This window comes from Coturnix japonica, chromosome 30, assembly GCF_054131305.1.
Source record: "Coturnix japonica strain WE chromosome 30, WE-NBRP24, whole genome shotgun sequence".
In the NCBI taxonomy this organism is placed as follows: Eukaryota; Metazoa; Chordata; class Aves; order Galliformes; family Phasianidae; genus Coturnix; species Coturnix japonica.
The window spans coordinates 1,439,971-1,462,225 of NC_140692.1; the positions used below are offsets into that span (position 1 = coordinate 1,439,971).

At 45.7% G+C, this 22,255-nt stretch overlaps 1 protein-coding gene across 1 annotated transcript; it reads right to left on the bottom strand.

Moving 5' to 3' along the window:
• Nucleotides 1-117: 117 nt before the first annotated feature.
• LOC146755766 (obscurin-like protein 1) lies at nt 118-4,222 on the bottom strand. Its single transcript, XM_085525292.1, has 5 exons — nt 3,912-4,222; nt 2,798-3,064; nt 2,016-2,153; nt 1,008-1,255; nt 118-378 (listed from the first exon to the last, which is right to left on the bottom strand). The coding sequence occupies exons 2-4, from the start codon at nt 3,045-3,047 to the stop codon at nt 1,206-1,208; spliced, it is 438 nt and encodes a 145-aa protein (XP_085381418.1). The 5' UTR covers nt 3,048-3,064; nt 3,912-4,222; the 3' UTR covers nt 118-378; nt 1,008-1,205.
• Between the last annotated feature and the right edge of the window lie 18,033 nt (nt 4,223-22,255).

Here is a 22,255-nt window from a genome sequence, read left to right on the forward strand (position 1 = left end):
AGGCCAGACAGCTGCAGCCCCAAAGACCTGCCATAAATGTACAAATTCTACCAGGATAATGTCTTGGTAGTGGAGAAACAGGATGCGCAGTCATATGGCTCTCACACATACCTTGTACAACCAGCTTGGCTCTGGACTGGGCATCACCAATGTCACAGGTGTACACGTCACTGTCACTTTTCTCCAGATTTTTTATGCACAGCTGCAGGTCTCGTCCTTTCTGTGCCCTCTTGTATTTCCTGGCAGGCCTGAGCTCAGCAATGCCTTTCCTCCTTATGACAAAGGATGCGGCTTTCTCGCTCTGACATGTAAAAAGTGCACTTCCACTTTCTTCAGTTTTCACATCTGAAAGTTCCTTGATAAAGTAATTAGGTTTTTCTGGAAGGAAAAAAAAAAGGATGAGGGTGTAGGACAAAGGGATTTGTTACCCCAACAAGTCCCAAGCATACAGAGGTGTCCTGAATCTCCTTTGCCCTCATTTCAGAATACCACATAGAGATGCAAAGAGTCTAAGAAGACCACAGAGTCCACCCATTTACATAGGTTTGATAATTCCAGTAGATATCTGCAAAGTTCAATACCATTATACATGCGCTGGTAGGATCTCATCTGATAAACTGCATATAGTTTTGATTACACATATTCAATATAGACTAATTCAGATTGCCATCTTTTCTTGGCTCACTAACACCCAAGATCATAGAATCATAGAATGATCACAGAATCATAGAATGGCCTGGGTTGAAAAGGACCTCAAAGATCATCTAGTTTCAAACCCCCTGCCAAGGGATCAGCAACCACCAGACCAGGCTGCCCAGATCCACATCACACTGGAGAATCATTCAGTTTCCAGATTATTTTAAGGAAAAGATTTTAATCCATCAGATTTTCTGAAAACTAAGAATTGATCCTGCTCAAGGAAACAGAAGAGAAAAACATCACCCACAGGCTGCAGATATTTACCTCAACTTCTCTACATGCCATCCCCAGTGTGCTTTTCAACTCACCTTGCACAGTGACCCTGGCTTTTGTTATGGAGTCCTCTGTCTCACAGGGGTACTCCCCACTGTCCTTGGCAGTAGAGTCATGGATGATCAGAATGGCCCCAGTTCCCTCCTGCTGCAAGTCATACTTCTGGCTTTTTCTGATTGCTTTGCCATCCTTGTAACACCTGATGTTCACATCAGGCTTCGACAGCTCACAGCTCAGGCTGATGTCTTATACTCCAGCTGTTTTGTAACCTCAGTAGGTTTTCCTGGAAGAAAACATGCTTTTTGAGTAACATACACTTATGGTAGGATGCCTCTCTCAAAATACATGCATCTACATGCTGGAGATAAGTTAGAGAGGCACTTGCAACAGACGCCATCCTACAGCCAGCAGTAATCTGCAAAGTACAGACAATAGAATTCCAGGCAGCATTTATTCTCTCTTAAATCTACCCAATTGAGGATGATGAACCATGTCTGAAAACTGCCTCTTTCTTCTCTCCACTCATCACACTGGGAGCCTCGGATGATGCTCTCAAATGCATATGTTCTAGTTGTTGTACAGCTAGATGATGTGAAGGCCATCCCTTCAGCTTATACTTAGAGGATATTTGCTCCCACAGTTCCCTCAACAGATCATTCCTGATTTACTGTTAATGGAACAAGCTGTAGTGAGATGACCATTGCCAACACTACCCCAGTGCTTTGGGTAGTTCTCACATTTGTGTAAAATGTTTCCTCCTTTTACTTATTTTTAAGAGAAATTCTCAGTGCTTTGAGTTTCAAGTAGAAGGTTGCTATTCACTTTAACCATATTATGAGTTAGCTCTCACGACAATCTTATCAGAAGACAGTTGAAGGAATCAGGCCCCAGAATCTCTCCCATCTCATTACCTTTCACAGACAGAGAGGCTTTGGAGGTTAGACCACGGGCAGTAAAAACGACTTCCTCAGTGTCAGTAGGAGTCACACTTTTGATAATGAGAGTATATTTCCGACTCACGTTAGAAGCTTTAAATCACCCACCACTTTCCACTCTGCTTCCAGTCAGTGTCCAGTTGAACTCATCAATGCTTTCATGGGACGGAATGCATTCAAAAGTACAATCTTCTCCCTCCTGGATTTCAGTGTTTTTCAGCCGTTTGGTAATGCCAATATTCAGCTCTGGAAGATAAGAGATAGGTTAGTATGAGGTTTAGATGGAGAAAAGGCATTTGTGACATATGTGAGTAGCAGTACTGGTGTTTTAACTCAGGATTTGCAGATCATGGCTGTGTTCCTTACTGATGTATTCTCTAAGACATTCTCCACTCAGAATTACCAGAAAGCTATAAAAAAAAAGAGACGTAAATCTCTTGGCTTTGCTCTGGAAGAACTACAATTAGAGCAGCTCAGTCCATGGAGCAGAATGAAGATTCAATGAGCTACAGAGGGAAAAACCTAACAGAGAGGACAACTCTAGGAAGCTGCGTGAGAAAAAGGGTTTTGCCTATGACAAGAAATTAACTGTTTCTATTAGCTCATTTGTTACCATCCTACCCCTATTGGTGTTCAAACCATTTCTCCATTTTAGGGATGGTTTGAAAGGAAACATTTCCAGGACATTCTTGACGTCTTTGGTGATTTTCATGGCAAAATGAGATACACTTACATCAAAAGCAATGGGAATTTTCCAGACATCACTGCACTAAATTGCAGTAATACACTTCTATTGTAGAAACTATTAAGGCTCATGGGGGAATAGGTGTAAGACATAGTGACCACACTGAATGTGCTTTCAGCACTCCTTTACTTTCCACAGTACTTACCCTGAACACCGACCTTTGATTTGGCAACATCAGTGCCAATATCACAGGTATAGAAACCTGCATCTGACATCTCGAGGTCATGGATAAGGGGACATAGGGTCTTCCCAGACTGTACCAGCTCATACTTGTTGCCAGAAGGGAGCACAACACCGTCCTTTTTCCACACTGGTTTGACCTTCTCTTTAGAGACTTCGCATTCCAATTTAATCACACCCCGCTCCTCATCAAAAACATCATCCAAGGACTTCATGAAGACAGCAGGCTTCTCTGCAATTAAACAGCCAAAACAGAACAACGTGATACAGAAGATCAGACATTTCCAGTTGCTTTCAGATTTTTAAAGAGGGATAAATAAATCTTCACCACTACTGACGACACCAAGATAGAACCTAAAGCGGTTTCATGTCTGTTGACTGAATGCGCTTTATGGAATTCTGAACTAATCAGTAGGAGAATACAGGGAACAGGAGGGACAGCCTGCATTGCCGGTGGGTGGGACTGATATCATATGAAGTAATTGGGATGCAGCTCTTCTAAAGCTGGAGAGCTGGCATTGCCCTCACATGGAGCAGAGCTCATACAGCAGGCCACAGGATTAAGAGGATAAGCTGCTGAACACTTTTGATTTTCCTGTATTATTGACTCCTCTTATCTGTCTTCTATTTCACACATCAGATGTTTATACTGGGGAAAAAACTTCCACCAAATGCAAAAGAAAGGAGAAAGAGGAAATCCTTCAAACTCTGAGCGCATAGAGTAAAAGAGCTTAATTGCTGGGGAGAGCAGATTAGAATCACAGTATCCTTAGAATTGGAAGAGACCCTTAAAGGCCATCTAGCCCAGCTCCCCTGCAATAAAAAGGGACATTCACAGCTAGATCAGTTTGCTCACAGCCTGGTCATTAGTCATCCCAGAGGCAAAACACACACTGAATGATCTCTCCCTGCAGTCATAAATCCTTAATTCCATAAATCACTGGAAGAAAGCCCATCATGACTTTGGTGGCTATCTGAGCCCCAGAGAGGTGAGCTTTAGAAGCAGGACTGCTGCACAATAGAATGAACTGGAGCTCCTTAGCATCTCTTACATCCAGGAGGGGTGTGATCAGACCCACCTATCACCTTCAGGTGCGCTTTCTGACACCTTGTCTGACTTCACTGTCACTGTGCCAGCATCCTCAGGCTTAACCTGCTTCATTGTCAGTGTGCAGCAATTGCCAACGTTCTTGATATCATTGTAATTGTTGGTGTAAAGGAGGTTGCCATTCAGGAACCATTCCACGTCCTCGTCATCATGGGACAGCTCGCAGGAGAAGACAGCAGAGCTCTCTTCTTCAATTTCCACATCCTGCAGGTGCTTCGTTACTTCTACATTGCGAGCTGTGGGGAAACAAGGTGAACTGTTACCACTGTTACTATAAATCATACTGGGATGTGGTAGAATGGTTGGACTAGATGATCTTTTTGTAATCTTCTCAGTGAAGACTATACATTTATAAAGTTAGCAGGAGAGAACGGCAGAAATCAACCTCAGGAAGAGAAATCTGAGGTGAAATAGGACATGGAAGAGGCCACCCTCCCTGCTCATACCTTCAGCTGTCAGCGTGGCCTCAGTCTCTGCAATTCCTGCCTTGCACTTGTACACACCAGCATCATTGGGCTTCAGCTTCAGAATCTTGAGCTCTGCTGAATGCTTATCCCTCTTGATCTTGTACTTCTCAGAGGGTTCGATGGGTGTGTGGCCCTTGAACCATTTCACAACCTTTGGAGAAGGCCTGAAGTCACAGGACAGGATGACAGAATGACGTTCCAAAGCTGTCTTGTCCTCCAACTTCCTGGTGATTTCTATATGGTAATCTGCAAAGCAGGGGTGGAAGAGAAGAAAGGATGAGGACAATTGGAAGAAGAGGAAAGTCTCTTGCATGTATTCAATTCCAATTAATGTCATGTTCACAATGGTTTTTTGAACCACTCCAAAGATAAAACAAATGATTGTCTATAGGGAATGCCATTGACTACATTTCTATAAAGTAATACTGTATATTATCTACCAAATGCAAGGTCCAGCTCTTGTTCTGTGCTAATTAAATTGCTCCTATTTGTTGATGCTTTTATTCAAATAAGAGTGAGTTGAAAATATAACAAGTACTTTAGGGTGTGAATGGAGACTCTTACGCTGGGGACAACAGCAGATAAAAAGCCTGGAAGTTTCTTTCAGGTGAAATCAATGACAAACTGCATCAAATTTAGGTGCTACCAAACTTAACCTTGTCTAGTTCAGAAATACAATTAATTTCACCTGATTTGACTTCTTTGCTATAGCCAAGGACAAAACCTCAGCTCTGTAGATCTGAATAGTAAGCACACCACAACTATTCAAACAGATCTTTTACTGAGATGCAGCTGTCTCATTTAGTGTCCAACGACTTTGAACTGGAAATGGAGCAGACCCTCCAGACACACACACAATATTTCAAAGACCCCAGTGAAGGAAGGCTGTACGTTAATTAATTCTTCATCTTCATGATGTAAACCAAGCCAGGATATGTTACCTCTGACAAGCAGATTGGCTGTGGATTTTGATTTGCCAATTGAGAACTGAATGGTGCTTGTCATATCAGTGGTGGTTTTCGGTATGGTCAGCTGGTGGATGGTGCCTTCTTGCTGCATAATCAAGTTTCTGCCAGCCTGTAAGACTTCCCCACGTAGATACCACTTGGGAGGTTTCACAGAAGGAATGGATATCTCGCATTCAAATTTGGCTTCTTCAGGCTCAGTCACATCCTCATCACACAGCTCCTTTACTAGATTAATGGATTGCTCTTTAAGAAGGATGGAACAAGAGAAAGCAGAGATGTAGAAGGAATGTAAAAAACCCTTACATTATCACCCTACTTACTCACATCAGCATTACTGCACATGAACACTACACCTATCAGCTCAAAATGCCTTTAAAACATCATTAAAAAATAATATAAAGAAAGGAATGTTGTTAAGAAGTCACATGAACACTACACCTATCAGCTGAAAATGCCTTAGAACATCATTAAATAATATTATAAAGAAAGGAATGTTGTTAAGAAGTCAGACAATGAGACTGACAACCTGAAGAGAGCCCAGATCTTCTGATTCCCAGTCCAACATCCAAATCAAACCATGACCTTCCCATCCCAATATCAAACTCCTCGCATTACGAAATGGAATAGAGGTTCAATGAAACACAGACATTGATAATTACTTTGGTTAAATACAGCAACTTAGCTCTGAACAACAAGTTTTCACCTAGTAAAGGTCCCTGTAGCTCAAATGTATTGACTCTACTTAGGAGAAATTCATTTTCCAGGATGTTCTTGCCCTTATAATGGTAACAGTGGCAAAGCTGGGGACTGAACACTTGAGTAGTGTGCTAACTCAAATGTCTCCCTTTTCTTTATCACACTTAACATCATATATATATCCTAACATTGTATATATTAAAAAAAAAAAAAACAAAAAACAACCCTGTGCTCTTTTCAAACAGACAGAGAAAATGAAGAAAAAGTCAAGCTATGTTTTTTATCCCTCAACGTTCAAACACAAATCTGAAGTTTAAAAGTAGAAAATCAACCTCGCAAGAAAATAATCTGTTCTACTTAGCAAAAGTAAAACCCAAAAGACAAGCTGGATATTTTGTGGGCAGAAAGGTAGGTAGGTAGGAGTTTTTATTTCTCTGAAAGCTCTTGGTGGCGTTCAACTTTTTTGACATTCTTGCAAATGATGTTAGCTGGTCCATGTCACTTGTTCCACCCTAACCTCAGTCCCAAAACAAAAGGGGAACTCCCTTCTGAACCTTCTTCACTTCATTTCAGATGTCCTTTCTGCTTCATCTCCAACCCAGCCCCCACTCAGGAGAAAGATCCCCCTCTTACACCCTACCATCTTGCCGCATTCTGATGTTGTCATCAGCCTTCAGCTTGTTGTCATCTTTGTACCACTGGGTCTGAACCTCATCGTGTGAAATCTCACAGACAAAAGACGCACTCTCATATTCATTCACTTCCAGATCTTCCAGTGGTTTAACAATCTTGATATCTCCAGCTGTGAAACACTAGAGATATATTTGTCAGGGTATTTCCAGAACTGAGTGCAGCATCTTTTCCTTACACATATTTGCATAGAAAATAAGTAGGATTATGTTTTATTCTAAACCATCATCCATTCCTGAGTCATTTCTCTCTTCAACACAGTCAATGCATTATTGCCCTTGAACTTAAAGATAGACTTACTAGCTACAATGGAACTCCCTGCAAACAGTTTTCATGGAAACCAGAATCTCATTTATTCTAAAACCTTTCAAGCAAAATTAAGGGTAGAAAAACAATAGAACTGACTGAATCTTTAAGGTCATTTAGTTCCAGTCCCCCTGCTATAGGCAGGGACACCTCCCTCCACACCAACTCTTCTCCTCAGGGTCAAGGCTTCTCTCAAATCATTCTCCTCTAAGCCTGTGCCTGTGCTTGGGATTGCCCTGACCCAGGTGCAGGGCCTTGTACTTGGCCACACTCAAGTTCATGAGGCTGCCAAGGGCCCACCTCTCCAGCCTGTCCAGGTCCCTCTGGGTAGCATCCCTTCCCTCTAGCACATCAACAGCACCGCTCAGCTTGGTGTCATCTGCAAACTTGCTGAGGCTGCATTTGATTCCACTGGCCATGTTGCCTACAAAAATATTAAATAACACTGGTCCCAACTCCACCCTCCACCTGGACACTGAGCTATTGACTGCTGCTCTCTGAGTGTGACCATCCAGACAGTTCCCTATCCTGCAACTGGTCCATCCATCAAAACCATTTTTCTCCAGTTCGGTGACCAGGATGGCATGCAGGATGGGATCAAATGCTCTGCACAGGTCCATGTAGATGATGTCAGTTGCTCTCCCATTATCCACTGATGCTGTTACTCCATCATGAAAGGCCACCAAGTTTGTCAGGCATGGCTTGAATTTGAGGAAGCCATACTGGTTACCACCAATCTCCTCATCTTCATTTTCCAAACTATGCCAAGGAGAACTAGACAGAACTCTACAATGTCGTGTCACTACAAACCTGTCTGAACCATTGGCTTCTCTGCATGCTCCTCACTAGTCTCTCCTTAGCTTGTCTGCCCACAATGTATGGGGAATGTCAGCCACAAATCTTACCTAGGGGACATCTTTGCTTCAAAATCCCTTGAACATCACACAATCCCTTTTAACTCTCCAGGTCTGCACTTATTTATGTCAGAATCAGACCATATTTCTGTGCTGCTATTTCCCTTTCCTTCTGAAGGGCCTGGATACAACTTGGATTAACCTCAGGAGCAGAGTTCCTGCATAAAACAGCCAGTACTGAAACAGCAACCCAACCTGGTTGCAGACTGAGAGAGAAAATGAGAGTTCACCGCCTGTGAATAATGAGACTTCTCTTATTTCCCTGGGAAGTAATGCCCACTTTTTTACTTTGACGGAGCTCATTCCCATCCTAGAAGGGAAAATATCAAGTCAAATCTACATTAGTCCTTCCATCTCTGCACTGGGCAAAGGCAGCCTTCAGATCTATGCTTATCTCACCCACTCCCCTAGAATTAATGGAACTGTACTTACTGGAACATATGCTGAAGCTTAAGCACAGTGCAGTGTTTTCAACATGTAGGAATGGCTATAGAACTTGCATAAATTCTGGCTGACCTATGACAGCTTAAAGCACTGCAGAGGACTGTTAACAAGCTCGTTTGGACATCACCTTGAATAAATGATGTTATCCCCAAGTAAGGAAAGGAACAACTGAGCACCAGGGAGGTACACAAAGGGCCAGAGCAAATTCTCACACTGTCAGGTGCAAAGAAAACTCAGATTTCACCCTAAAACCCAGTTCACAACAAGGCTACAAAATCCTGGCTGAGAATTTCTGAATGCTCACCAGTTGTTTCCAGCTCGAAGGTCATCTTCTGGCCAGCAGCCTCGCAGATGTATTCTCCAGCATCTTTCTTCTCCAGCTGCTCCACAACCAGACGCCGTGTTTTGCCCACAGATTCCATTCTGAACTTTCTGGAGGAGGCAAGCAGTCTTCCATCCTTGTACCATTTTACTTCGGTTGTATCCTGTGCTACTTCACAGCTGAGGGAGGCACTTGCTGCCAGGGCAGCACTCACCTCTTTCTGCACCTTCTCCTGGTTTATAAACACAGGTTTTGGCTCTGAGGGAAAAAAAGAAAAACAGAAGGACTGAAATGAGACCATCTTGCAGGTTTGTATGTACAGGTTGGAACAGGTTTAGGTTACCACTTGTGCCCAAACTAATAGCCTTCACTAGAGCATATCAGCTCTTCTGTTGAAACAAAGTGTCAAATCTAGGCAAGAAAGAACCGAGGAACTGAAGGAACCAAGAGTCCTTGAAGACCAGTCCCATGGTTGCAAGTCACTATGCAAACATATTGAACCCAAAAGAACATCTGTCCTGCAGGCAACCAAAACCTGAATTCCTTTTGCTTAAGACCCACTGTGAAACATCAAAACACATAAACATGTGATAGTCAAACCACTGGCTGCCTTCTCATGACCCAGAACAGTACTCCTGGCTTCCTGAACAGACTCCTCATGGCCTCTACCATTGCCACAACTGTGACTGTCAAAGGCACAAAGGAAATATGCTCACCAACGCAGTCCTTTCTTCTTTGTGTGTGATTTGCAGATATCTATCTTACTTTGAGCTCTGGGAATAGTCAGCTCTACCAGGTCTCTTACTGTGAGTAGCAGACTCACCTATCCAGATGCAGCCTCCAACATAAAGGCATAGTAAAAAGGCAGTGTACTACTAGGAGAAGTTCCTGCTTCTCCTGCCATGAAAGGCTGCACGTACAACATGCACTCCAGCCTCACTGCACATACTTCTCTTAGTCAAATGTTTAGGTGAACAAGAATTACAGTTTGGGATCTCAGGCACAGGAGAGATTTGAATAATATCTTGAATATTGCTTCCATTGTACATATATCAGTAATTATTATTCTACAGACAGACTCAAACAGGTCTTTGTGCCATACTAAAACCAAATACTTTCTACAAACCCAGGCAGTCAAGTATAGGGAAAAAACCTCAGCACAGACTACTGCACCTGGATCACTATATAATTGAAACTAAATTTTACTTTACTCTTCTCTGCTGTATTTCAGACAACACCTGTCTTACCTGTGACATGAATCTTGAAGGTGAGTTTCTGGCCAGCAGCCTCGCAGCTGTACTCCCCTGCATCTTTCTTCTCCACCTGGCTCACCACCAGCCGACGCTGTTTGCCCTCTGACTCAGCCTTGAACTTCTTGCTCGAGGTGATCAGTTTCCCCTCCTTGTACCACTTCACCTCCGTCTTCTCCTGGGCCACCTCGCAGCTCAGCGTGGCATTTTCTGTTGGTGCAGCCTTCACCTCCTTCTGCACCTTCTCCTTGTTGATAAAGGCATCCTCTGCTTCTGGAACTGGAAAACATTGGGTAAAATATACATTAGATATGAGCAACTTGTGACTGGAAGACATTAAATGTTGCTTCTATGTTGTATTGGACCATTTCCTGGAGCAACACTGCTTTACAGTGTTTATCACACATTATAATGCATCCTCAGCACAGTCCATATGGTCATCCCATCCCTCTGGGTAGTCTTTACTATCAGCTCAGACTCCTAATTTTCAGATTTCTTCTAATGAAGACAGTGACAGATCTTCATCTGTCTGTCTTTTTGATATTGCTCCACTCTTCACTGGAGATCAGCCAAATACAGCTCAATTATGAAGTGAAGACCTCAAAATTTGGAAACCATAGAAATTTAAGAGCAGAAAACCATCTTTTGACTCTACCCTATGGTAATGATATAGCCCTTAATATGGTGAATATTTGGCCTACATTAGATTTTGTAGCTCGTTTTTATGCATAAAGCACGGTTTTGTACTCTCAGCAACCCCTGATTCTTCAGAGAACTGGCTGAGGTCATCTCCTCTTAATACCTAACACATATAGAAGAAAGTGTTTAAAGCCCACCTTACCCTTTGTGTCAACAAATGGAGTTAGCATCAGAAAGATAGCAAGTGTAATTAGTTAGGTATACACACTTCAATTAAGGTGATTCAGTTAATCACTTTGCTAAGTGGGAACGATTGATACATTGAATCTTTTATTGATTACTTTAAGGACTGTTTTATCTGGTTCTCCTTTTACCAACAACTGGTTGCTGAGAGCGTTCATGGTAGTTCCTATTTGAGGAGTGGGAGAACAGATAAACCCTAAATAAATGGGCTTCCATTTCTATTCCATGGTTTGCCCTACAAAAGGCTGTAGAAGTGCAGAATATTTCTGACGCACTTACATCATGGACTTCTCTAGTACTAGCCAGCTTCTAACAGCAGAGCAATTTTGAATAAGCTTCCTATGCTTGTTTGGGTCCCAGGAAAGATCCCAGGGTCCTGATGTTGATACCAAGACAGAGGCTCCAAGCATGAATGCAGGACTACCAGGTGTGAGGGGGATTGACATTGCCTTTTATTTGCAGTGGAGACATGGAAGACCACTCATTCAGATCATTCATGCAAGCATATTCAGGCATACCCAGCTCAGGTGACCGGGAAGGCTCCTGCTCCCCAGCAGTCATGGCAAACCCTTCCAGGACCTGTCCCCTATCTCCTTCCTCCCCGCTGTCACTCTGTGAAGCCTTCTGCTGCCATCCCTTTCCCATCCTTCATGACTTTCTCCTCTGCATGCTGTCTGAATTCTGAGTGGCAGCAGCTGCCCAGGAGGGTAAGTTCAGCTCAAGTTCCTGTGCTGCTGACCGTTGCAGTACGTGCAATCCCAGGATTCACACCACAGCTCTACCACCAGCACTGCAGTCCACTGAAGGCCAGGGAGCAGGGCAGCAAGCCAATGCAAGAATGCAGTTGATACACTCTACATTTGATCTCCCTGCTTGTATTGACTGTAGAAGCATCATTCTCTACGCACATCTTCAACAGCCCCTGTTTTGACTGATGATTTTCAGGGAAAGTTCAAGTTGGATGTTAAGAAAAACTTCTTCTGAAGAGGAATGGTGATGTGGTGGCACAGCTTTGCAGGGAGGTGGTGGGGTCACCATCCCTGGGAGTGTTCAATAACCATGGAGATGTGGCACTGAGGGACGTGGGCAGTGTGCATGGTGGGATGGGGTGAGGCTGGATGTGGGGATCTTTGTGGTCTTTTCCAACCACAATGATTTGATGAAGATCAGAAGGGTTGCTTATTAGCAAGACAACAAACATGGCCTAGACCAACCAGGTGATGCAAAACTTCTCACAAATGCAATGGAGCTTTGGCCCACTTCAAATAAGGATTTCAGCATGCACCACAAATACTGAGATAATGAGATGGCAGAATCAGCCCTTTTTACTCTAGTTTTCTATAGGTTTCCAAGGTGTGCAGCACTTGTTTCTTTTAAGCAAGAAGGTCTAATCTGCATCCCGTAATGCTCAACACTCAGCACCTAACATTCAACATGTCCTTAAAATTGGATTGTTCTGTGCTGCCAGTGGAACCCTGGGGTAGAGGAACCCTGAAAATCTTTCTGAGTGCAATGGTAAGAGGAGAAATTAAGACTCAGGAAGCCATTGCACTTTGGGAGAAGCTGGTAAGATGAGGATTTCTGTAGTGAAAGAGCCAACCACTCCAAGAGTACTCATAATCCCTCCTGACTTTCACACCAGATCATTTTGCAGTGAGGGCTGGACTTGCACGTCATGTTACAGTGGTACACATGAGAAATACAGCAACGGTAGCTAGGCAAGCACTCTCCACGTATGGCAGAGGAGGAGGTATTACATTGCCCTGTGCAGCCATGAGCTCATCTGGTCTGAAAGAGAACAGAAAACCTTTGGTTTCTGAGGTAAACAGCTACTAATAGCCCTCAGCTAGCAAAATTCAAGTGTAAAAGCACTACATTTCTGGGTTTTCTCCCTACACCTCTGCAATAAGACGTGGGCTGGCTTTGCCTGCTGAGGATTAACTTGGTTGATTCCAGCTGTTGCCATAGTCTTTCTGTCATCGTTCATATTTCATTTTCTCTGACAGATACCTCCCAAATCTACCCTTTCTGTAATCCACTCTTTGCTGAAACTGCCAATTTCCTGAGCCAAAAGCATGAGCTACACAACTCATGGAACAGATCCAAAGGCCCCAGAATCACATCCACGTGGTGTGGGAATAGTAAGAGCTGATGGTTTAGAGTCTACACCACAGGCAGCAGCAAAACTGTCTACTACAGGAGCAGAGATATATTGCACACCAGGGACTGAAGGAGCAGAATGCCCCAAGATGGAGAGAGCAAAGACTGCAACCTTTACAAGGGAACAGAACGCAAGCTATGCCCTGCAAGGACACCAGGTCTGTGTGAGCAGAAAGGCAGTAGACTCCCAGTACAGTTGCTCCTCCACATAGCTGATCAAAAGCCAAACCTTGACCAGGATTAAGCTCCAATGTGTTCACTGCCATAAGAAAGAAGAGGAGAAAACAGATTCCCTGTCCTGATCAGCTCAGAATACAAGACAAGAACTGTAAAGTTAACAGAGAACAAGCTGACTTACGAGCAAAAACCAGCAGAGTGCAGCTACAAATAAAACAGAAGACAAACCCTCGTCATCAGCCAGCTCACTAATGGTCACTCAGAATGCAGCTGATGTGCCCATGGCTATCTGGAGTCTAAGTTAAAATTTACCAGATCTTGTGCAAAATATACTGACACCAGAGCAATCTCTACTGCAGCTGGAGTGAGAGATCTACCTCCGTGCTAAACTCTCAGACTAATGAGAAACGTACAATTAGAAAGGTATAAATGGATTCATGACTGGTCATTACATTTACAGAACATGGAACGAATGGTCGTCAACGTGGGATTCAACAAACCAAAGGCAAGTGCAATGCCTCTGACTAAAAGTTCTTAGGACACCAACAACCAAACCTCAGTGCAGCCACAGTAGAGAACTGTAACTACTACTGTTGAAATATCAACTGGTAGAGCAGTGTTGCACATTGTACAAATCACAGTTGGACATCCATGGACAGCTCATTATAAAAGTAGTCGTTGGGGAAGAGCTGGATGAAACACTGTTAAAAACAAATAATCATTTTAGCTGCACGTTTGTAAGCATTTCTTTTCATCCTCCCCAAAACAGTTTCATGGCAGAATCAAGACACATTCACACAGACGTTTCCACAGCCAGACTAGGGAATAATCAAAGAATATCAACCAAAATGTGTTTCCTACCAGTTACATGAATCTTGAAGGTGAGTTTCTGGCCAGCAGCCTCGCAGCTGTACTCCTCTGCATCTTTCTTCTCCACCTGGCTCACCACCAGCCGACGCTGTTTGCCCTCTGACTCCACCTTGAACTTCTTGCTCGAGGTGATCAGTTTCCCCTCCTTGTACCACTTCACCTCCGTCTTCTCCTGGGCCACCTCGCAGCTCAGCGTGGCATTTTGAGTCAGTACAGCCTTCACCTCTTTTTGTACCTTGTCCTTGTTTGTAAACACGTCTTCTTTCTCTGCAGGGACATCACAACAGTCACACCGTTTTGCTGTAGTCTGCTGCAGAGCTAACTCCAGTTCCCCGTTTTCACTATACTTGCCCTTCACAGAGAGCATCGTGATGCCTCATTAAGACAGGAAAATACTTTCCCCTCTATTTTGCCTTGGGAAATGATAAGCATATCATTTCATTTCATATCATATCACATCATATCATATCATATCATATCATATCATATCACAAAGCTAAACATTTCGCAGTCTGATAGCAGATTTGGACATGAGATTTAGAACACCTGCATGCACTGCTGAACCTCCTCCCTTCTCTTTTTTTCTTCTGATGTCTCTCTACATTTCCAGAAAATCAGAAGGGAACGGCCCTCTAGAACAGGTTGCCCAAGGAGACTGTGGATGCTCCATCCCTGCAGGCATTCAAGGCCAGGCTGGATGTGGTTCTGGGCAGCCTGGGCTGCTGGTTGGCAACCCTGCACATAGGAAGAAGGGGGTTGGAACTGGATGAGCACTGTGGGCCTTTGCAACCCAGGCCATTTATGAGTCTGATTAGTGGCATTTTCCACCTAATTGTGTCATTAAAATTTTGTAACCAGATCTCTTCAAACACCTCCCCTTTTCTCACTCCTTGCATGCCTGGTGTGCTCTTGCACTGTAACCCTGCAGACACCAGATGACTACAAGAGCTGCACAAGTTACCCTCCTTGCCTATTGTTTGTTGCAGTAATTCATTCCTGGATGGAAAAGCACATGTAGAAAAGTGTTGCTATGAGACAAGATGACAGAGAAAGTCCTATAGCCAAAATGTTTTGCACCAGAGAGGCTGTAAGTTGATCCTCCAAATGCAAGACACACCAAATGAAGCATTCCTTTATCTCTGAGATTCCAAGCATTTTCTCACCTCTGACTTTCACTTGGAATGTTGCTTTGTCATCTTTTGTTTCACAGCTGTAGCTCCCTTGGTCTTTCAGGGTCACATTTTTGATCATGAGCTTGAGGTGCGTCCCCTGGGAGATGATGGTTGTCCTCTGGTCCTGCTTCACCTCTGTTTGATCTTTCTTCCATACGGCAGCTCCGCTTGCAGCTGACACCTCACACACCAGCTCCAGGTCTTCAGAAGGACTGACTGATATTTCTGGAGTCGTTTTGGACTTGCTGACAAAATTAATGGCTTCATCTGAAGAAAAAAAGAGAAAGTGGTTTACATCCTGACTCAGGCTTATTCGGCACAGCATGAAGATACAGTTAGAACTGATTGTAATGTCTCTGCTCATTACATTTGGGTGATTGAGTTTCACCTCTGGAGGTACTCACATACAAACGTGTGCTTGATTCTCCTGAGTAAAGGAAAGAGTAAGTTCTATGCAGACAGTTCTTATTTCTTTTAATCAATTCTGTATTCTGCACATGTTCTTCTGAAGCTAAAATGAAGGCAGCTAAGTAACGTGTTTGCAATACATGAACAAACCTATTCAACACCTTGTCTCTAAGCTAACAAGCAGCGTTTGATGAGCACATCAGTATTTCATGCCCTTCATTCCATCCAGACAGAACCTGCCTGAGGAGCAAGCTGATGGCTGTCAACTACAGGCAGACCTAGCTTAGTATTGTATTTCTTAGAGCAACAACTGTTGCTTTCAGTCACTGAATATACCAAGGCCAATTGCTATGCCAGGCACATTTATGGCATCAGTGAACAAATAATGAGTTAAAAATTGTAATAGACAGGAGCCATCTATTCTTTTAAAACTAGGTGACCAAAGAAGAACAGTCCCTCTAGAGTCAAGCTGTTAAGAACTAATAGCACCAACCAATATCACATACATAGATTACTTCCCTGCCCTAAGACCATCTTGTGACCATTTGGTGCTCCTAATTAAGCCCTCTTGATGGCATTTTGTCTGAGCCATGTGACATTTTGTGATAGGAGTTACTGCTAGTGTTCCCTTCACCCTACACCAAAGTAGGAGGTATCCATTCTCAGGGAATCATGCAGGCTTCCTCTGTATTTGATGCTCAGAGACAGCCCCAGAACTTTTTAAATCTTAGCTTAGCTCTCATCCAATAATGTTCATCAAACAGTGCAACTTGTCCTTTGGGGATGCCTTTGTTCTGCATCAACCAGTTCCAACGGAGTCTTCTTGGCTTGTTTTAGATCAGTTTTTCAACAGATAAAGCCAGGGCCTTTGAATTACAAAGTGAAATTGCAGAATGCATGATTCTCAACCAAACAGAACAGGAGGTGGGATGCAGGGTGAACACCTGAGCCAATACCACCTGCAAGCAATCCTTCAATATCTTAGGAATCTCTAGCCATCCCAAATCCAGTGTTGTGCTTGATCTATCATCTCTGCTGAGTTTTTAGCTAGCTGATGGTGAGCATCATGGTGGTGATGGGTGAGCAGTCGGACTAGAGGGTCTTAATCAACCTTAAGGATCCTGTGATCAGAGGAATGTGAATGTGCTGTTAAAGGTCACAAGCGCTGCACTGCAGCATGAGCATACACAGCGAAAGGCTTTCAGTAGAGCTTCAGTTCATAAATGAGGACTGGGTTATGGAAAATAGGCTCAAGATATAAAACAGAAAACAGATCTTAACGCCAGGTTCTGTGAATGCAGCCAGCTGAATTTCACAGATATTGAATTTCAATGACAATTTCTTGTGTTATTTTACCCTCCAGCTCCACCCTGAACATGAACATGTCAGTGACAAGCATTACTCCTCCAGGCTTGACCTGACAGTGTTTTACTTGTACTATGAGCTAATGCCAGGAAGAGCAGGAAAAGAGTTTCATCCACGTGCCTTCTCCTTCCTTAGTAAAACCAGTGTGAAACTGCAGCCACGTCAGGCTGAAGGAGACGTCTCAGATGTCCTGCCTGGATGCAGGAGGTCACGTGTCAGAGGATGTCTGGCACGTCAAGTCTCATGGCAGTGCAGTGCATGACAAACTGCAACAACAATTTCCTGTGGGCTCCTTTGGGCACGAGGCCCAGCGGGTGACACACCTCTGGCTGCAGCTCTTCAGAGCCTCCCAGCAGCCACGTGATGCCCATGGGAGAGACACGGCTGACCCGCACAGCAGATGATTTACCAGCTAGCTCTGGTTTACAGCAAGAGAAGATACAAGTGGCGATGCTGAATGGTGAAATACTGCGAGTGTGTGGCATGGGTATAAGATTGGTGAGCCTGAGGATGTTCAAAGTCAGGCTGGACAGGGCTCAGAGCACCTGATGGAGCTGCGGTGCCCCTGTTCATTGCGGGGGGAGTCCAACTAGCTGACCCTTAAGGGTCTCTTCCCTATCTATGAGATACACGAAAGCTGATTCTGCAGTAACCAAGCTACCAACAGCAGTTGTTTGTCTTACAGTTTGCCAGCACAGATTTTAAAATAACAGCATAGATTACTCATTTGATAGTCACATTACAGTGCAAAGCACATGGAAACGTCCATCAGCTAATTCAATTAATTCTGGGGGCAGACCTGCCAGTATGAAATATTATGCTAACATGACAAAGAGAGAGAAGAAAAGCAAAATTAAGACTAGCTGACAAGCCTTGGCAGGAAGTTCTTTTCTCCATAAATTTAGTCCCATTATTCAATTCTGTTTGGAGCTGTCTCCATGTCTCTCTGGAGTTTGTTCTTTGAGAAGAAGCAATTAAGTAAGCTCTCCATTGCCAAAGTGCATACACTACTCTAGGGCTTTGTTGTTTCTCCATGGACCAACAAGGGTGACAAGCCAGCAGAAAATGATGAAGAGACTCATGCATACTCAGTGTGAAAAAAAAAAAAAAAAGGCAATTGTTGCTGGGAAGAAGGTGCATTTGCATTTGTGTCATCTGCAGAGGGTACTGCAGAAATGGAAAGTCTTCCACTGGAGGAAATGTGGCCACATTCTGCTTTCCTCTTCTGTCCCACACCAGCCCCGTCAGAGGGGAGGAACAGCCACGCTTCCACTGAGACGTTCCTCTTCATGCACAAATGAGCGTGCACGGAGCTGTGGACAGTGCTGGGGCTGCACACACGTGGGTGTGCACAGGTGTGTCCATGCACTGCAGAGATTTGTGCACGCATGTGGATGTGCAAGGATGAGGAGATACGTGTGTGTGTGTGTGTGTGTGTGCAGGGATGGGGTGGTACGTGTGTGTGTGTGTGTGTGTGTGTGTGTGTGTGTGTGTGTGTGAAAGGATGAGGTGGTACGTGTGTGTGTATGTGTGTGTGTGTGCAGGGATGGGGTGGTACGTGTGTGTGTATGTGTGTGTGTGTGCAGGGATGGGGTGGTACGTGTGTGTGTGTGTGTGTGTGTGTGCAGGGATGGGGTGGTACGTGTGTGTGTGTGTGTGTGTGTGTGTGCAGGGATGGGGTGGTACGTGTGTGTGTGTGTGTGTGTGTGCAGGGATGGGGTGGTACATGTGTGTGTGTGTGTGTGTGTGTGTGTGTGTGTGCAGGGATGGGGTGGTACGTCTGTGTGTGTGTGTGTGTGTGCAGGGATGAGGTGGTACGTGTGTGTGTATGTGTGTGTGTGTGCAGGGATGGGGTGGTACGTGTGTGTGTGTGTGTGTGTGTGTGCAGGGATGGGGAGGTACGTGTGTGTGTGTGTGTGTGTGTGTGCAGGGATGGGGTGGTACGTGTGTGTGTGTGTGTGTGTGTGTGTGTGTGTGTGTGCAGGGATGGGGTGGTACGTGTGTGTGTGTGTGTGTGTGTGTGTGTGCAAGGATGAGGTGGTACGTGTGTGTGTATGTGTGTGTGTGTGCAGGGATGGGGTGGTACGTGTGTGTGTGTGTGTGTGTGTGCAGGGATGGGGTGGTACGTGTGTGTGTGTGTGTGTGTGTGTGCAGGGATGGGGTGGTACGTGTGTGTGTGTGTGTGTGTGTGTGTGTGTGCAGGGATGGGGTGGTACGTGTGTGTGTGTGTGTGTGTGTGTGTGTGTGTGCAGGTATGGGGTGGTACGTGTGTGTGTGTGTGTGTGTGTGTGTGTGCAGGGATGGGGTGGTACGTGTGTGTGTGTGTGTGTGTGCAGGGATGGGGTGGTACGTGTGTGTGTGTGTGTGTGTGTGCAAGGATGGGGTGGTACGTGTGTGTGTGTGTGCAGGGATGGCGTGGTACGTGTGTGTGTGTGTGTGTGTGTGTGTATTTGTGCAGGGATGGGGTGGAACATGTGTGTGTGTGTGTGTGCAAGGATGAGGTGGTACATGTGTGTGTGTGTGTGTGCAAGGACGAGGTGGTACTTGTGTGTGTGTGTGTGTGTGTGTGTGTGTGTGTGTGCAGGGATGGGGTGGTACGTGTGTGTGTGTGTGTGTGTGTGTGCAGGGATGGGGTGGTACGTGTGTGTGTGTGTGTGTGTGTGTGTGCAGGGATGGGGTGGTACGTGTGTGTGTGTGTGTGTGTGTGCAGGGATGGGGTGGTACATGTGTGTGTGTGTGTGTGTGTGTGTGTGTGTGTGCAGGGATGGGGTGGTACGTCTGTGTGTGTGTGTGTGTGTGCAGGGATGAGGTGGTACGTGTGTGTGTATGTGTGTGTGTGTGCAGGGATGGGGTGGTACGTGTGTGTGTGTGTGTGTGTGTGTGCAGGGATGGGGTGGTACGTGTGTGTGTGTGTGTGTGTGTGTGCAGGGATGGGGTGGTACGTGTGTGTGTGTGTGTGTGTGTGTGTGTGTGTGTGTGTGTGCAGGGATGGGGTGGTACGTGTGTGTGTGTGTGTGTGTGTGTGTGTGTGTGCAAGGATGAGGTGGTACGTGTGTGTGTATGTGTGTGTGTGTGCAGGGATGGGGTGGTACGTGTGTGTGTGTGTGTGTGTGTGCAGGGATGGGGTGGTACGTGTGTGTGTGTGTGTGTGCAGGGATGGGGTGGTACGCGTGTGTGTGTGTGTGTGTGCAGGGATGGGGTGGTACGTGTGTGTGTGTGTGTGTGTGCAGGGATGGGGTGGTACGTGTGTGTGTGTGTGTGTGTGCAGGGATGGGGTGGTGGCCATTTGCACGAGCACAGAGGTGTGCAAAGCGGTGGGCGATTGCTCCGTTGAAGCAAGAAGCAAGCGTGACAGTGCTCCAGTTGTAAGGAAGTGCATTGCTGGAACAGGGCAGAGCTGAGCCTGCAACTGCAGCCTCCTTTGCACAGCCCAGCTCTCAGAGGGTGAGACAGTTGTGCTTCCTGAGCAGCTCAGGGACGTTGTGGACAGAAGCAGCCGAGTCCAAAGTTCCTGGTGTGAAGTGCTCCGAACATCGGGCTCTCTGGGCGAGCTCCCGGCTGACAGCACTGCTCCCCTCTGCCCTCGCCCGGGCCTGCTGGGAGCTGCAGGGCCTGCTGGGAGCTGCAGGCCCCGCAGGAACTACCACTCCCAGGATGCTGTGCGGCAGCACTGGGCGCCGCCATGACAGTGCTGTGTGCAGTGCTGTGCAGGGCTGGGCCTGTGGGCTCAGGGCACCGGGTGCTCCTTCCCTGAGCCTGCCAGGAGGTAAGGCACCGTGAGGGTGGTTTGGGGGAGACCAAAAGACGTAGAGAGGACGTAGGTGGGACATGGAGGTGAGATAGATGGGGCATGAACTGGATCTCGAGAGAGGGGTGAGAAGGCAAGGTGGATATCCGACAGGTGGGGACAGGGGCCTGTACAGGTCAAGGGCCAAGTCCAGCTCTGCAAGCACAGCAACATGTCGGGGACGCCGGGCTGCGGCTGGGGATGGAGCAGAGCAAGATGGAGAAAGGGGGGAACATTCAGGGAGCGAAGAAATCTCCAAGTGGGGCTTTCTCCATAGCTCAGCCTGCAGCGCAGCCACACGACCTAGGCAGGCCTCAGACTGGGATCCTGCTGCTGGGTGCTGCAGGGTGCAGCCTGGCTCAGTCCTCTCTGCACCTGGGGACTGATGGCTGTGTCTGGGATGGCAGTGAGCCTCCTCCACTCCAGGCTGAGCCACTCAGCTCTCCCAGAATTCCCGTCCATCCCCCTTTCTCATCCCTCCATTCCCACGCAGAACTGACTGAGGAGGGGAGGGATGGGTCCAATGGTGGTGGCAGATCTGGGACACTGCCCTTTCTGCTGCCCAGACTGGGGAGGTGGGCTTTGTAACTGAATAAATGGCCGCAGGCAGAGGTATAGCAAAGTGAATGCAAGGAATTTAATAATTGAACATACCAAACAGTAAAGAAATGACAATATTCCCAACCATTTCCCACCCTAACAATCCTTTCTGATCCCACCCCCTCAAACTCCCACCCCCAATCAACTTCTCGCCCCCCCCGCTCCCTCCCACCAATAGGTCCCTCCCTGTGCAAAAAAACCTCCCAGCCCCCTGTTGTAATCCAAGAAGAATGGCAGCAGCCATGGATCAAGAGAAGGACTTGACAGAGCAGCAGCTGTGGAGCAGGATAAAGAGCAAACCGTGTTGGTGGTGGATGCGACAGGCAGTGCCAGCAGGGCGTCCCCTGCTTCAAAGTGCACCTTTCCTCTCTCACCCACCACACATTCTCTCCTGCATTCAGGGTCTGAGGGATTTCTTCCAGTTGTACTCCATATCCGCATGGCCAGTGTGTGATACAGAGCCCAAGTGGAACACCTGCTTGGAAAATGAAATCAACTCTCCCATTCAGTTCTATGAGCGTGCGCCTTCCTCTCAAGTGATGCGTGGTCATATTTGAAAAATCCAAATTAGTTGGATATAAGAGAGGTAATAGCATCATAACCGAGCATTACTAATACATTCAATGATTATTGCCGCAGATTCCAGCACCATTGGTAACATCAGACCCCATTGGATTCACATCCAATCTATTAACATAGTAGAAGCACACAATAACCTGGATAATGCCTAATAACTCTGGTTCCTGAGACAGTAGTTGGCAAACCTGAAGGCAAAAGGTCAGCACGCTAGGACAAACAGCCAGACAGCAGTATGGTTAAATATGGCTGCGTCCATCA

Bases quoted from the DNA above. Each gene is read 5' to 3' on its own strand.
- LOC146755766 (XM_085525292.1), bottom strand. From the start codon at position 3,047: ATGAAGTCCTTGGATGATGTTTTTGATGAGGAGCGGGGTGTGATTAAA. The intron at 2,154-2,797 runs GTAAGTACTGTG...CTTATCTTCCAG, and splicing joins ATCAAAGGTCGGTGTTCAGG to AGCTGAATATTGGCATTACC. The intron at 1,256-2,015 runs GTGGGTGATTTA...GTTTTCTTCCAG, and splicing joins TGGAAGCAGAGTGGAAAGTG to GAAAACCTACTGAGGTTACA.